This window comes from Hyperoodon ampullatus, assembly GCF_949752795.1.
Source record: "Hyperoodon ampullatus genome assembly, chromosome: 2".
Taxonomy (NCBI): Eukaryota; Metazoa; Chordata; class Mammalia; order Artiodactyla; family Ziphiidae; genus Hyperoodon; species Hyperoodon ampullatus.
Genome location: NC_136915.1, coordinates 45,671,842 through 45,688,111, shown reverse-complemented (window position 1 = coordinate 45,688,111; position 16,270 = coordinate 45,671,842). Strand labels below are relative to the sequence as shown.

General features: G+C 39.7%; 1 protein-coding gene across 2 annotated transcripts; it reads left to right on the top strand.

The window, feature by feature from the left end:
• The first annotated feature begins 339 nt into the window (after window positions 1-339).
• MAGOH (mago homolog, exon junction complex subunit) lies at window positions 340-15,485 on the top strand. Of its 2 annotated transcripts, none has more exons than XM_079728590.1 (5): window positions 340-399; window positions 8,326-8,384; window positions 9,550-9,660; window positions 14,039-14,121; window positions 15,265-15,485. In XM_079728590.1, exons 2-5 carry the CDS (start codon window positions 8,370-8,372, stop codon window positions 15,362-15,364), a joined length of 309 nt encoding a protein of 102 aa, XP_079584716.1. In that variant the 5' UTR covers window positions 340-399; window positions 8,326-8,369; the 3' UTR covers window positions 15,365-15,485. The 2 variants fall into 2 exon arrangements, with proteins under 2 accessions (XP_079584716.1, XP_079584715.1); XM_079728589.1 differs by lacking the exon at window positions 340-399 and adding an exon at window positions 5,440-5,543.
• Window positions 15,486-16,270: the final 785 nt, after the last annotated feature.

The window sequence follows — 16,270 nt, the reverse complement described above, 5'->3', positions numbered from 1 at the left end:
ATTTTTGACTGAAGAAAAATCATGAAAGTCAAAAACACTGAAATTTACACAAAACAAGCAACTATTTCTGTAACCTGCCTCCAAAGAAATAGAATTTCCTGGGGAAATGATAATAGTGACTAATGCGTAGTTTCTAAACTTTTAGGCAGATCCTGTCCTTCACAGAAAAAAATAATGAATAGGGTCAGGATGATTCAGCCTGAGATCTCAAAATGATGATGAAACACAACTTTCTGAGAGACATCCATGTTTCCTGACTATGCTACAACTGCAGTTTGGAAGAGGCAGTTACGGAAGCAACCTACAAAAAACTGTGGAATACTCGTGTTGGATGGCAGTAAATAAGATGAAATCTGAGGAGTCAGGTTCATCCTTCTCTATTCTTGGATGCATTTTGAGGTACAGTTGTACTTCTGTTGCCTTTTGCCCCTGCGTCATCATATACCTACAGCCAATAATGGATCACAGAGTCATTGGACTACAGAGCTGGAAGGAAGCTTAGAGATAAGGCCTGAAGGGCAGAAAATTTATCAGACATTTTTTTATATGTGTGAAAGAAACTAGTCCCAGCCCTTTTCCTCACTTTCCTTTTCCAGGAGACTACTTTGGGCTGCCCAAACATTGTATCAAACCTGCTACCTATCTTATGGCCTATCTTTCTGGTGGAATTTTGAAAGCACTGGCAGAAATATCCTTCCAGAAATGAGGAAAACTAAAATTTTATTTATTTACTGTTGATAGCATGATTACATATAAAACAGATTGAGGTAAACTGTAACTTCAGAATGAGATCATATTTAAATGTATAGCAATAAGTACTTTTTATCCCTTCAATTCTGTGTGATTGCAATACGTATATTCATCCACTGAAACTATTTGCTACGTACCAACTAAGTGCCAGGTACTGCAGATGTACAGGTCAGTCAAACGCTTTCTGTCCTGACAGAACTCACAGTAGGAATTAGAGGAAGACATGTGGAAACAAAAAAAAAAGGAATAGATATTTTTGGGGGTACTATTAGTTAACAAAGTTGTAAGAATGGGGTCAAGAAAGGCATTGTAGGCATAGTGGCTCTAAGCTAAGTCTTAGAATTTAAGTAGGGGTGTCCAAGCTGCTTCAGGCAGAGGACACACTGAGCTAAGACACAGAAGCATGAAACAGCATGGGCATCTTAAGGAACTGCATGTAATTCATTGTAATGAGCAAAAGGCTCAAGGGAGACTTAGCAAGAAATGAGGCTGGATGGGAAGACAGGTTCAATGTAAGCACTTTATAGAATACTTCTATTTAGTTTCTGATTCAATTAATGAAACATTTCTTGGTCATTTACTGTGTATAAGGCACCAAGTGCATCATGGAAAATTGATCAGAATGTGTTGCCAGCAATTTGCAGACATGACAGTCTTCGCTCTCAAGCTTTCCTGTGGCCAAAGGGAAACAGTGACTGCTTTTCATAAATTTGAGTTGAAGTTTTTTGATACGGTCAATGAAGGCTGATAGAAGGGCAGCGGGATTTTCACAGAAGGATTCCATGTTGTCAAGAGCCTCTGGGATTTTCTCAACGGTGTCTGCAGAGGGGACCCCAAGCACTGTCCAGTCGGGTACTAGGGGGAATGGGGAGAGAGCACAGCAATGTGAGCCTCTCTACCCCACTCCCTCACTCCTGCTATACACTCATCATTTCACAAAATATAAATGAGTTATCAGTTAAATGCTTCAGAGTAAATAATTTCTTTTCCTGGCAATGCATGAAGATAGAGTATCAGAATCTTCTCACACTACTTTTAGGGTATTGGGGATTTTCAGGATATGGAGAACTTAGAGGTGGAGGAATTACAGCTTCAAATTTTCAGTTAATATAAGAAATCAGGAAGCTTTGTTCATTCAGGCTATGCACCATGTGCATAGTCAAGAATCAGCAGAAATCCTCTGCATTTGCAAACACTTTGTGCTATAAAGAGTAATTTTAAAAAGCCACCTGTATATGTATATATATATTTAAAGACGTGAAGGTTTTGATACTTTTTTACAAAGATTACAAGAGAAAACAAATATCTGTGCAAACCATGTGTTTTAAAATAGCATTTTGTTCTATACAAGCTGTTGTTGATGTGGGGTGAGCTACTGGTTTGCAAACTCCATCACGTTGTACACAAATGAACTTTCCTTGTTTGTCTTCCTCTCAACACCCCCAAGTGACCATATTTGATGTAACAGGCATGTTAGAATGTTGGGTCACACTAACCATTTATGCTTTTTTGTCTTGTCCTTCTGAGTTCCGTTAGCTTCTGTACTCAGTCCCCTTTGCAGTCTGGTTTCTCTTCCAGAGGCAAAGGGTGGTGTGCTGCATCTCACTAATTGTACCAACATCATCTTGGTGAACTAAAAACCAAATGTGGACATTTGTAAAATCAGTGCACTGTTTCTAGAGAGAGATTAAATTCATTTTTTTAACATATGAAAGTACTGTGATGCTTTTATGAGGGGGGGAGTGAATGATATTGTGAGATAAAGACTATCAATATTATCATTCCCATTTTAGAGATGAGAAATATGAGTGAAGAAACTTCCCAGAGTCAATAGTTATGTTTAGTGCCCCCAAAGTAAGTGTAGCACATGTGGTGTTCTCTGCCTCGATTTTCCTTTTCTGCCTCTTCATCTGGCTAACTCCTATTTGTCTTTGAGTACTTTCCTTAGGAAGCCTTCTCTATTCTCTCAGACTCAGACCTAACTCATAGGGTTAGGTAATTCTGTGCTTCCACAACAAAGTTTTCCATTTGTATCCCAATATTTCTGCTCTGTCTCTAACTCCCATGCCAATGAGGTTGCTTTTACCAAGGTCACCCAGGACTTCCTTGATTATAAACCTTGTAAATATTTTCAGTCCTTATCTTCCTTGACCTGGAAGCAGTATGTAACACTGTTGGCACGCCTGTCTTGAAAGACTCTTATTTTGGCTTACATTGACACCATACTCCTGGTTTTTCCCCTACCTCTCTGGCTACATCTTAATCTCCTTGCCTACGAGTTTCATACTTCTAATCTTTCCATTTTCCAATCCAGTCTACAACCAGCCAGAGTGATCCTTCTAGAATGCAATAGGTCATGTCACCACCACCTCTTTCCACTTTCCTGCCTAAAGCCCTTCATCCATTTTCCTTCCATTTAAATCCAGTAGCCTTGGGTTTTAGCCCAAACTCCTTAATATGGGTTGTAAGGCCCTTCATGATTAGTCTCCTACCCCTTCTCCAACCTCATTATTATATTCACAACCTTATTCTGTATTCTAACCACAGTTCTGGGCGTTCTGTCTGGAACATTTTCTTCAGGAAGACTTCCCTTAGACCCCCTAGACTGGATTAGGAGCCACTCCATGTGCTTCCGTAGTATACTGTGCTTCCCCTATATGTAAATTTTATCCCTACATTATCATTGCTTGTATGTTCCTTGATTGCCTCCTCTGTAAGCTCTATAAAGGTATGTCTTGTTCACCACTGTATTCCCAGCACATGACACATAGTAGATGCTCAGTAAATTATGCTAACTTCAGGCACATCAGACACATAGACCATGCTTTTTCAGCTATACTACGTGGCCTCATACCCCAAAACCTGAAATCACCATATAGCCTGATTGGAGTCGGGTGTCCTTTAAATTCTCTCAGCACTTTTGATATTTGCCATATCTGCAGATGCCCAGATTCATCAATTACGTTATAATTTTTTATAATTTCACTCTTGGAAAATAACCTTGTGGTAATTACCCAATGTCTCTAAATACTGAACTCCAACTACCACCTCAAGATTGTCATGAGGATTCAAAGAACAAGCACTTGTAAACAGACTCAGCCTAGGGGTTGACATTTATTAGGTGCCTAATACACGGTGGATCCCTTCTCTTTTTTATACAAGTCCCTTGTTATCACCCACATCCACTGTTTTTTTTAAGATGCCTTATAGTAATTTACAGTTTACAAAGTATTTTCCAATTTCCAAGACGTTTCTTATCCTTGCAACAGTTCTGCCAGATGTATAACATTATTATGCTCATTTTAAAGATACGAAACCTGAGGTCCAAAAAATTCAATCAGTTCACCTTTGGTCACAGTGAATCACTGTCACACAAGGGATTATTTTAATACAAATCTCCAGTGACTTTTTCCCCCCATCACACCCACTCTACACTCTGCTACCAATTCTTTTTCACGGAGAAAAGTAGTAATGGCAAGACTGGGAATGAGAAGAGACCACTAGCCCAAATACGGAACAGTGTAGTTACAGGCGCCAAGAATGATGCCATTTCGGCATTGTCTCTAGATCCAACTCCATTTTCCCCTCTGGCCGGAAGTTAGATGAACTACAGCAGGCTTCTACTAATTAGGAGTTTTGTTGCCCTTGGCGTAAGCAAGGAGGAAAACTTTTCCATAGCAAGAAAGCCTTCACAGAGGTCAACCACTTTGGCCTGAAAAGACAAGAGCCTCTTGGGCAATAATTCTCAATCCTGACTCAACTGGGGAGCTCTGCAAAACAAAAGAAAACAAAACAACGATACCGACACACAGGTCCACTGTAGGAGATTTTGGTTGAATTGGTTTGGGGTAGGGCCCAAGCACCAGTATTTTTTTAGGTGCTCCAAGGCGATCCGATTGCGCAGGCCGGGCCGAGAATCACTGCTGGGTAAGCTGTGCTGGGGAGTGGGAGATCAAATATTCAACTTAAGTCCTATTCACAACACCTCATCTAGAGACCGTGAGGTAGAAAGGGAAAGGAAGAAATAAAAGGTAGAAAGAGATAAAATGGGGGATAAGTGTGGCCGAGTTAGCTGCAGGGAAATGAAAAGCTCCACTGCGGATTCAGGGAAAGCGTCGCTGAGAAGGATTTCTAGAAGTGATCCTTAAACAGGCAGAGTTCAGTCGGAGCCTACGTTAGACGCATTCACCGTGGTGCGCTGCGTTCTCCCTTTAACCCTATTTTACTGATGAGACGACCTAGGTCCAGAGACGGTGAAGGGCCTTTTCCGACCCACACAGTCGGGTGTCCCAAATGGAGGTGGAGCCTGGGGGGACGCAGGATTCCGGGTGTTAAGCCCGAGGTCAGGCAACGCGGCCTCCAGACCCCCGCCCCTCGCCGCGGGGCCCAGAAGTCCACGGACAGCTTCCGGCCTCAAGCCCAGGAGAAGGCAGGTCGACCAGTCTCAGGGCCTTCACGCCTCGGGCTGAGCCGGCAGGGCTGCACAGACCCCGCCTCCCGGCGAATGGAGATTCGTTCGGCCGGGAGGGGCGCAGCCGCCTTGTCCCACCTCCAGGTGGACGTGGTAGGGAGGAGGTCTCTCCGGTACAGGCCGTGCCGTTGCCTGACGTCACTTCCGCGCGCCGCCGTAAACGTCAGTGTCGGGCGCGTACGGCGGCAGTGAGGTTCGCTATTAAAGTTTGGTCTTCGTTGCCTTTTGCCAGCTATGGAGAGTGATTTCTATCTGCGTTACTATGTGGGTCACAAGGGCAAATTCGGCCACGAATTCCTGGAGTTTGAGTTCCGGCCGGACGGTGAGAGAAGCCTCCCGCTCCCCGGGAGCGAGGACTAGACCTGGGGGCGGGCTAGTGGGGAGGCCGGGGGTCCGGAATGTACGAGGAACTGGAGGAGGAAGGGACAGATGGCTGTGAGGCGCTGATTTGGAAGGAACGATCCTATGTCCGCCCCACTGGTTCTTTCTGTATGTGTGCAGGGACTTCTGTTTAGTGACGTTTTTGACCATAATGCTTCATTCAACAAACATTACTTGAGCGCCTATCTTGTGCCAGGTTCTGTTCCACATTCTGGGGTGCAGGAGTGAACGATGGACAGGCTTCCTCTTTCATGGAACTTGTATCCTCGTGCTGGGAGATCGTTTAAAAAAAAAAGATTCCAGATAGTGATGAGTGGTCAGAAAATAAAACAAAATGATGAAATAATTGCTGGTTGGCCGCTTTTAGAAAGGGTGGCCATTGGAGAACTCTCTGAAGAGCAGATGTTTGAAATGAGATCTAATTGCCAAGAAGGAGCCAGCCTTGTGAAGCTCAGGAAGAAGAGCATTCTAGGCAGAGGGAGAAGCAAGTGTCAAGGCCGTGGGGCAGAGATGAGCTAGGCATGTTTCAGGTGCCCAGTGTGGCTGAAGAGTACTGAACTCAGGAGAATAGTAGGAGATGATGTCGGATAAGTATGCAGGGTTCACACCATGTAGTCTTTATAGTTCATGGTAGAGTTTAGATTTTTTTCTAAGTGCAGTAGGAAGCAATTGGAAAGTTTCAAGCAGAGATGTAATCTGTTCTTGAAAAAGTATTGTAACTATTAGGTGCAGAATGGGCAAGAATGGCAACTACTTAATGGGAGACGGTTACAGTTGTTAAGACAAAAAGGATGTTGGTTGGGACTAGAGTGATAGTAAAAGTAGAGGGAAGGATTTAGGATACTGTTGGAGGCAGAACCAAAAAGGACTTTGCCAATTGATAGGATTTGGGGCGTGGCCAGTATGGTGAAGGAAAAGGAGTCAAAGATGACAGAAAACTTCCACTAAATGGGGGCACAAAGATGAACTGACAAGCCCCAATTGTAGAGAAAGTTTTGTTAACAATAGCAAGACAGTGTATTGGGTGTTGTGGTAGAAAGAAACAGAAGATTCTAGGAGCAGAAAGAAGGCACCTAACCTATGCTGAAGGGTCAAAGAAGCCTTCCTGTATAAGATGACACGGGGAAGGGGAGTGTGAGTCTTTAGGAATGTGTAGGAGTTGGTTAGGCAGATGAGTCAAGAAGGCATTTTGGACAGCATTAACAGCAAGGAGGCTGAAAACCCAAAAAGTGCATAGGATGTTTCAGGCAGAAACCAAGACAGTTGACCCTGGAACAACAAAGGTTTGAACTGCATGGGTCCCCTTATATGCAAATTTTTTTCGATAGTAAATACTATGGTACTACATGATCCACAGTTGGTTGAATCTCGGGTAAGGAACCTTAGATACCAAGGAACCGCAGATGCAGAGGGCTGGATGACTTTTAAGTTATACTCGGATTTTCAACTGTGTAGAGGGTGGGCGCCCCTAACCCCCACGTTGTTTAAGGGTCAGCTGTAGTTTGATTAACTCCAGCTCTGTGAGAGAGGACTATTATAGGAGTGAGGCTGGAAAGGGGCTCAGCTTAACAGTAAGCCACGTTAAGGAATTTGGATTTTATCAAGAAGGGAGTGGGAAGCCATTGTCAGTATCAGAGTGTTAGAGTAACCTAATCAGAGCCATCTGTTACTATATCACTTTATCCACTGTATGGAGAATGACCTGAAAGGAGAGAGACTTGAGGCAGAGAGACAGTGCAGTGAGGCATCAATTAATTTGGCTCATTTTAGTGTGCCTCCTATAGGGAAATAATTATCTCCTCTATTTCCTTTATTTTCTCCTTCATATCTGCCATATATACCCAAATTAGCCTGTTAGATGCACATATGCACAAAGGGCCTTGTATACCAAATATGCTCAATAATAAATCCACAGCTTTTCCATCATAAGGATAGATGAGAGTTTTTCACAGTCACATGTTAATATATGTAAAAAGTATTTTACAGTTTTCAGAAGTTTTCACCACTCTTTTGAGCCTTAGAAGGCCCTGGGTGCAGGTGAGTTATCAATTACTCCTATTTTCAGCTGAGGACATTAACCTGCAGAGACCTGATTTGCCAGTCACAAAAGAGCCTGTTCTTTTATCACACCTGAGCTGGCTTTTGCAAGAATTGTAATTCATTGTCAGCTGTATTTTTGGCTAGGAGGCTATTTAATAGTGTCGACTGAAAAAAAAAAAACACCCCACAACCTAAAGATTGAGAATTGTGTTTTATTCGGCAGAAATACTGAGGACTTAAGCCTGGGAGACAGGCTCTCAGATAGCTTTGAGGGACTGTTCCAAAGAGGTTAGGGATGAGCCAGGATATATAGGAGTTTGTGCAAAAAAAAAAAAAAAAAAAACCCAAAGACAAAAAATAACAGGTAGTCAGAACATCAAAATATTACTATTAACTATTAATTAAAGAAATACCAGATAGCTCAAGTTAAAGAAGTTAGCACTTTCCTATGTAGAGGAAGATGCTTGGCTCCTTGAGATCATTCCTTTGATATGCACCTTAACTATCTAGGGCCAGTATCCTATTTCCCCCACCCTGAATCCCCTCAGGGTGCACCTGTGGGCAGGGAGCTGGGAGTGGTGTGGCTGGTGGCTTGATGGCGGCAACATCCTTTGTTTACTGATAAGGCAGGCTTTATTTATATGTTTTTATTATATATTGAATTTGTTTTTTGCCCCTCACAGGGAAATTGAGATACGCCAACAACAGCAATTACAAAAATGACGTCATGATCAGAAAAGAGGTAATGAATCCTCTGAGAGCCTAGCCTTTTGTCCTGTTTTTGTTCTTTCTGTGAGTAGTATTGAAAGATAAAGAATAGGAAAGTATAGACACGTCTGTAGATAGCTTCTAAAGTTTTTCTCAAATCTTTTAGTTTATATTTTCTTTAACAATGCTGAATCGGTAACGGGAAATCATTTGAAGTCTTGCAAATCTTGGTTTGAACCCTGAATCTGCTACTTACTAACCTTGTGACCTTGGGCACACTCCTGGTTGAACTTGGTAAGTTTCAGTTGCTTCATCTGCAAAAACAGAAAGCCTACCCCCCCACTAACTTAGTGTTTGATATATTCCCTGGTACCTAGCACTCAATAGAGCTCTTTTAATTTGCATTTGAATGGGGGAAAGGGAGCATGGGAAAGCAGTTAACATCACTGAATGCATGTTAGATGCCAGGCATGACACTAGGTATTACATCTGTGATCTTATTTTAACCCTTATTGTCAGCCTCTGTGATGGGTGGTATTATATACCCTTTACAGATAAGACAGTGAAGGCCCAGATATTAATTTTGGGGCTTGTACAAAGTTAGCCCTCCTAGTAAGAGATTGAGCAGGAATTCAGACCTATGCCTGCCTTTGTCAAGTCCGTGTGCTCCATTTTGGCATGATTTCTACCACACCATTAAGGTTTCATCAAAGTTATTCTTTCCTTTTAACCACTTTGTCACATTTGAAAATGTCTTAACAGTCAGTATATTCTCATGCTATTGTATTTAATTAGCAATCAGTATTATGCTTACCCACACATGTCAGCATCCTCACAATTTTTTTTAATGTGGACTAATATGTAAAATGTAAAAGACATATCTCTGCTCTTCAGAAGCATGTCATTTAGTTAAAATTAACCAGAGTTACTCACAGATCTTTTGATTGGGGCTCAAGTGTGAGTTTCGTAGGTAGGCAAGGAGTAGGTCCATATGAACAGGATGTACCAAGAAATAGAAACAACTAGTTGGGGGACTGAGGTGTAGTCATTGGGCACTTCTGACCCTCCCGGAATGTCTTCCCACTTACAGAGGTGCCAGAAATAAGTTTTCATGAGTAGTCTTTTATTTTTCATCACTATCTGAGTCAGAATGCTGCTTAGCAATACAATTTAAATTCTGTTTTTTAACTTGCTTTCAGGCTTATGTACATAGAAGTGTGATGGAGGAACTGAAGAGAATAATTGATGACAGTGAAATTACCAAAGAGGATGATGCTCTGTGGCCTCCTCCTGACCGAGTGGGCCGGCAGGTAGGTGTTTCAGCAACTATCCACAGTGCAAAAATCTTACAAAGAAGATGAGGTTTACTGCTCTGCATATGACACTGAATATACTCATGTATGTATGTGCGATATGGAGCCCTACACGGAGCAGGTTACCAGCACGTTGGTCTAAGGAAGCACTAATCCCACACAGAGGATTGGGGAGAGCAAGTGGTGCTGCTCACCACCCAGAGCCCAGCCCTGAATTTCCTCTTGTGATCCCTCCCTTGCTTCTCAGAGCATTTGCTGCCCATATTATTTACTGAGTGACGACTATGGACAAAACGTTGTGAGGATACAAAGATAAATAAAACATAGTTATTTCAACAATCTAATGGAAAATCATGCAAGCAACTAAGTATATCTGTTTAAATTCGTGGCTTAGATATTCTGAAAACATTGTAGCAATTAAAAAATAAAAGCCACTGTCATATTTGACTGAATTAATAGGAAAGGTTCTTCTTTCCACTTTAATGCTGCTTTCCTAATCCAGACTTCTAATTGATTTCATTGTTTCTTCTTTTGTCCTGTATAGCCCATTTTTTCCTTCCTGAAGCCAGAGTAATCTTTTAAAATGTAAATTTGTTTATTCCACTAATTTTAAACTCTCCAGTGGCTTCCCACTGCATTTAAAATAAAGTCCAAACTCCCACCTTACCTTCTACTATTCTCACCATCTCTCACTGTGTTCAGACCTCACCGGTCTTATTTCTGTTACTCAGATACACCTAGGTGGTTCTTAGTTTAGGACACTTTGCATTTCCTACATGCTGCCCGGAACATTCTATCCAAGACTGGCTTTATTATTGAGGTCTTCACATGTCACTTCCTCAGTGATGTCTTGCCTGTCCATCCAATCTAAAATGCCTTTCCCCACCACTTAAAAAAAAAAATCTGGTTTTTGTCTTTGTAGCATTTATCTTTGTCTGAAATTGCCTTGTTTGATTTTCCTTATGCATCCCTCTTCCTCCTCCACTGCAACAGATGTACACATACACATGCATACTCCTTCAGTACAAGGACTTTACCTATTTTTTTCCACTGCTATATCTCTAGTGACTGAAATAGTGCCAGTGTATAGTAAAAGCTCAATAATAATTATATTTATTAAATTAATATGAAAACTCGTATAAGCTTATTCTAATTAACCTCAGAATGATGGGCCAGCTCTTGAGGAAGAGTGAAAAAAATCTCATCCTCAGTACTTACTCAAGTTAACTTTTTAATTAACATTCATGAGATCTTAGTAATACTATATATATGTATTTTGCTTTAGGATTGATAAAATTTTCAGCTCCATTAGCTCATTCAGCATTCACAATAGTCCTGTGAAGTGGACAAGGCATACTCCTATATACCAGCAACAACCTACTGGATAGTGTAATTAAAAACAAAATCCCATTCATAACAGCAACAAAAGCTATGCAGAACTTGGAGTGAATTTAACAAGATATATAAAACTTACAGGAAAGGGCTTTATAGAAGGACATAAAAATATGTATCATTTTTATGGATGGGAAGACTCAATATTATATCGATTTTCACCAAAATTTATAAATTCATTCCAATTCAGATCAAAATCACAACAGGATTTTTCCTAAAACCTGATGGAGCCTCAAATTCATGGAAGATCAAAGGGGCAAGAGTAGCCAAGATAATTTTGAAGACTTCTTATAAAACTATAGTCATTTGTATGGTGACATTGCCTCAGGAATTGACCACTAAACCAATGGGACAGAATAGAGAACCCAGAAACATTAACCCATGAGTATACGGGAACTTGGAACAGTATATGACAGAGGTGGGCTTTCAAATTAGTAGAAAAAGGATGGACTGTTTAACAAAGTATACCAAGTTGATTGGCAATATATTTACAGAGTATTTTTTAATTAGACGATTTATAGAAATAAAGCAAAATTTTAAAACATAAAAGAAAATATAGACTATCTTATTATTTCCGGGTAGAGAAGTTTTTTAAACTCCTCAAGGATAAAGGTTAGTAAATTTGACTTCTTTAAATTTAGAACTTCTTTTTATCTAAAGATATCAAGATAAAATAGAAAGATAAGCCACAGGTTAGAGGAAGGTATTTGCAAAACATAACTGGCAAAGCATTTCAATCCAGAATATACAAAGAACTACAAATTAATAATAAAAAGGTGGGCTTCCCTAGTGGCGCAGTGGTTGAGAGTCCGCCTGCCGATGCAGGGGACACGGGTTCGTGCCCCGGTCCGGGAAGATCCCACATGCCGTGGAGCGGCTGGGCCCGTGCACCATGGCTGCTGAGCCTGCGCGTCCAGAGCCTGTGCTCCGCAACGGGAGAGGCCACAACAGTGAGAGGCCCGCGTACCGCAAAAAAATAATAATAATAATAATAATAAAAAGGTAAACTAGTGGCAGAATCTGTAAAGGTTATGAATAGACAATTACAGAACTGGAAAAACAAGTGGGCAATAAATTTATGAAAACATTTACAGTTTTATTTGAAAAGTGAAAATGAGGACAACAGTGAAATACCATGTCAGACCCATTAGAATGGTCAAAAAAAAAAAAGCACCAAGTTTTAAAAAGGATATGAGAAAGAAAAGGGGGATTCATATATACTGGTGGAAACAACATTGGTACAACCATTTAGGGAACGACTTGTTAGTGTCTAGCAGAGCTGAAAATATGTTTACTTTCTAGGAATTTCCTAGAAAGATTTTCACATATATACACAAGATGCATAGAAGGGTATCTTTGCCACATTGTTTATAGAAACAAAAACTGGGAACTTAAGTCTGCTTCAATAGGGAGATGAATATTCTAAAGCATTTAAAACTAATGGATTTGATCTACCTACAAAAACTTTGTTGGAAACAAAAAACAAAATAAATGAACAAGCCAAACAAAACCACATAGAGAAATCAGAGTAGTGGTTACCAGAGGGAAGGAGCTGGGGGAGGTGGGGAGGGGGTGTTGCAAAATGGGTAAAGGGGATCAACTGTGTGGTGACAGATGGAAACTAAATTTTGGGTAGTGGGCACACTGTAGTATTTACAGAAATAGAAATATAATATTGTACACATGAAACTCTTAAACCAATTTTAACCCAATATGGGAATTCCCTGGTGGTCCAGTGGTTAGGACTCGTTGCTTTCACTGCCGTGGGCCCAGGTTCAATCCCTGGTCAGAGAACTAAGATCCCACAAGCTGCATGGTGTGGCCAAAAACAACAACAGCAACAAAAAAACAATGTTAACTCCATAAAAAACAAATTAAAAAAAAAAAACCCTTGTTGAATGAAAAAAGCAAAAAGATATAGTATGATCATTTATGTAAAATTTTAAAAATATACTACCTAATATAAAACCATGATTGGAAAGAATACACCCCAACTTCTGGGGAGACAGGAAGGAGAACAGAGTGGGAGGTGGGTCTAAACTCTAATATTTCTTAAAAAAGAAATCTGACACAGATATGATAAAATATTAACATTTTCAAATCTGAGTGTTAAGAAGTAGAGCTCAATAGATTATAAGTTTGGGACTTCCCTGGTGGTCCAGTGGTAAAGAATCCTCCTTCCAGTGCAGGGAATGCGGGTTCGATCCCCGGTCGGGGGAACTAAGATCCCACATGCCGTGGGGCAGCTAACGCCACTATTAGAGAGAAGCCCGCGTGCCTCAACGAAGGAAGAGCTTGAGCGCTGCAGCAACAGATCCTGCATGCCTCAATGAAGATCCTACATGCTGCAACTAAGACCCAATTCAGCCAAAATAAATAAATAAATAAATAAATATTTAAAAAATAGATTGTAAGTTCCACAAGGGCAGAGATGTTTCTTTGGTTTTGCTGATCTGTCCCATAGGCACCCCCCTCCAGTTCCCCACCCAATAGATTTTTTTTTTTTTTTTTTTTTAAGATTATAGTACTTGTTTCACTCTTTAGAAATTCAGACCCAAGGGCATACAGCTAGTAAGTGACAAAGCTGGGATCTGCTCAGGGTCTGGAATTCTTTTACTTGTCCCATGTTGCCCAGAAAAGTTAGATTCTTGGTATTCGTAAAACAGATTTATACATGTTACTCCACATTGTTAACAATGAAAACTCCTATACAAAGCATGATGTAAATTCTTCTAAATGGTGGAGCCTCACACACACAACTTCCTCTTAGAGTATAAGCTACTCAAGGGCTAAACCAGTATTTATCTCATACCAATTATTTATCTCTTTGTTTCCAGTGCCCAGTACAGTTTAGGGCTCAGATTGAACTGGTCTTGGTAATGTGGCCAACTGTATTATAGTTTGTGTGATTTGGCAGATGATGAACCCTTCTCCTGTGTGACTGATGAAAAATCCAATTCAGCTTGACATTTCATGTTTCTAGGAGCTTGAAATTGTCATTGGAGATGAACATATTTCTTTCACAACATCAAAAATTGGTTCCCTTATTGATGTCAATCAATCCAAGTAAGTATCCATGATCCTTATATCAAGATGTGTCTGTTTTAGAGCAGGCTGATATGAAACCCTTAACCAAATTGGGACCATTATGGTAAGATCTGGTACAAATGTAAGACAGAATTGGTCAGCTTTGTCCCCCTCAATAGAGAGACTCCAAATTATATATTTTCAAGGGCTTGCTCCTTTTGCTTTTGGTGTTTTAGTCAGTCATTGCTATAAGAGCTTCTCAGTGACACACACACAGAGTAATGCCATAAGAGCAGCCAAAGTGGGTAGGAATCTGGCCAGAACAGAAATGAAACACGAAAAAACAAGTGCTGGAAATAAACTGTAGAATCAATGAGTCTGAACACCTTCCTCAGTGTTGGCTACTCCGATAGCACATCTTAAAGCCTGACTTTAGTGAAACTTGAAATTATTCAGAATATAAATTTAAAAATTCATTTTGTCCGTAGGGTAAATTATAAAGTCGAGACATGAATCTACATGCCACAAAGAATCCTTAGAATTTGGCAACCTCTTTGGTTCTTGTGCTTTGAGGATTTGGGGTTAGATATGGCTCACTTTTAGTACATGTTAGGCATAACTGTCTTCCTGTGAACAGTCTTGTTCTTACCCAGTTATGCTGTAGTAATCTTCAGCCTCTTGGTCCTGCTTAGTACTACTTCTTAAAAAATAAGTTTTCCTAATTCTGAAAGTAATACATGCTCATTGTTGAAAATATAGGAAATACAGAAAAGTAGAAAGGTGAAAATAGCCTGTAAACTTATCAATTAGATAACCATTAATCTTAAAGTATCTCTTGTCTTTTTCCTGTGCTTTAAAAAATATATATAGTCTTTTAAAGCACAAAAAATGTAATTGAGATCAACAGTCTGTTACTTTAATCATGATTTTTTCCCACTTAATATAAGCATTTCCTCATTAAGAAGAAACCTTAACATTTTAAATTACTTCATAATATTACATTTTAATATATAGCATACAGGCTTTTTCTTCTTTTTGGACACTGGGTTGTTTTTAAAGTTTTAATTCTGTAAATACCTCTATGAGGAATATCCTGGTACATAAATAATCTGGGTTAGTAAATGGTATTTTTTTGCTGAGTTTTCTCAGCTTTTTAAACATTTTTTTCTTCTTGCATTTTAGGGATCCAGAAGGCTTACGAGTATTTTATTATCTTGTCCAGGACCTGAAGTGTTTGGTCTTCAGTCTTATTGGATTACACTTCAAGATTAAGCCAATCTAGATTGAATATTGGTGTGGACACAAGGGGGGTGGGAGTGCCGCTTTTAATTACCATTATCAAAACATTTTTGTGTATATCAGGGCAGTATTTTTTTTATAAACTATAAATGATTGTCTTTAATAAATACGTAACAAAATGCAATTTTTATTATTTTATAAAGACCCGAACATGTGCACTCTTCTCAATTACTTTTTAACACTAACATCCTATGTGAAGTATTGCCAAAAATCTAATCAACTCTATACATATACCTACCAGTTTACAGGAAGTAAAAGAATAGAGAAACATGCTAAAAAAATACAGTGGAAATCCAGTCAATATCCTTGTCCTGGGAAACTCCAGGACAAGAGATCTGATTTCTTCAAAAAATAAGCTGCAAACATAAAATAAATGGAGATGGAGTGAGAACCTATATATTAAAGGAGATTTGAGAGACACAATCAATACAACATTTGAACCCTATTTGGATCATGATTCAGGAAATGTAAAATTGACATCATTAAGGAAATTTGAACACGATATTTGGTATTAATGAAGTATTGTTAATTTTTTAGATGTGAAGTAGTATTGTGGTTGGTATTTTGGGTTTTGTTTTTTTCATCCAGCTTAATAACTGAGGTTGGGGTTTTTTAAATCACCTTTATAGATATATCTGAAGCTACTTCAGTATGGGGGGAAATATTTGGTTTAATACATTATAAGGGGTAAAGTGCCTGGTCTCAGAAAATTTTTCCAATAATTCATTTTAAAATCAGAATACCAGCGGCCATTAAGAAGCAACCTAGTTGTAGATAGTGTGGGGATTTGTTCAGCAGGTAAATCCGTAGGAACTTTTTCTTGCTGCTAAATTGCATGGCTTCCTTAATGAGGCAAATTGCTGACTGAACAGACAGTGGGCGCTGAAAG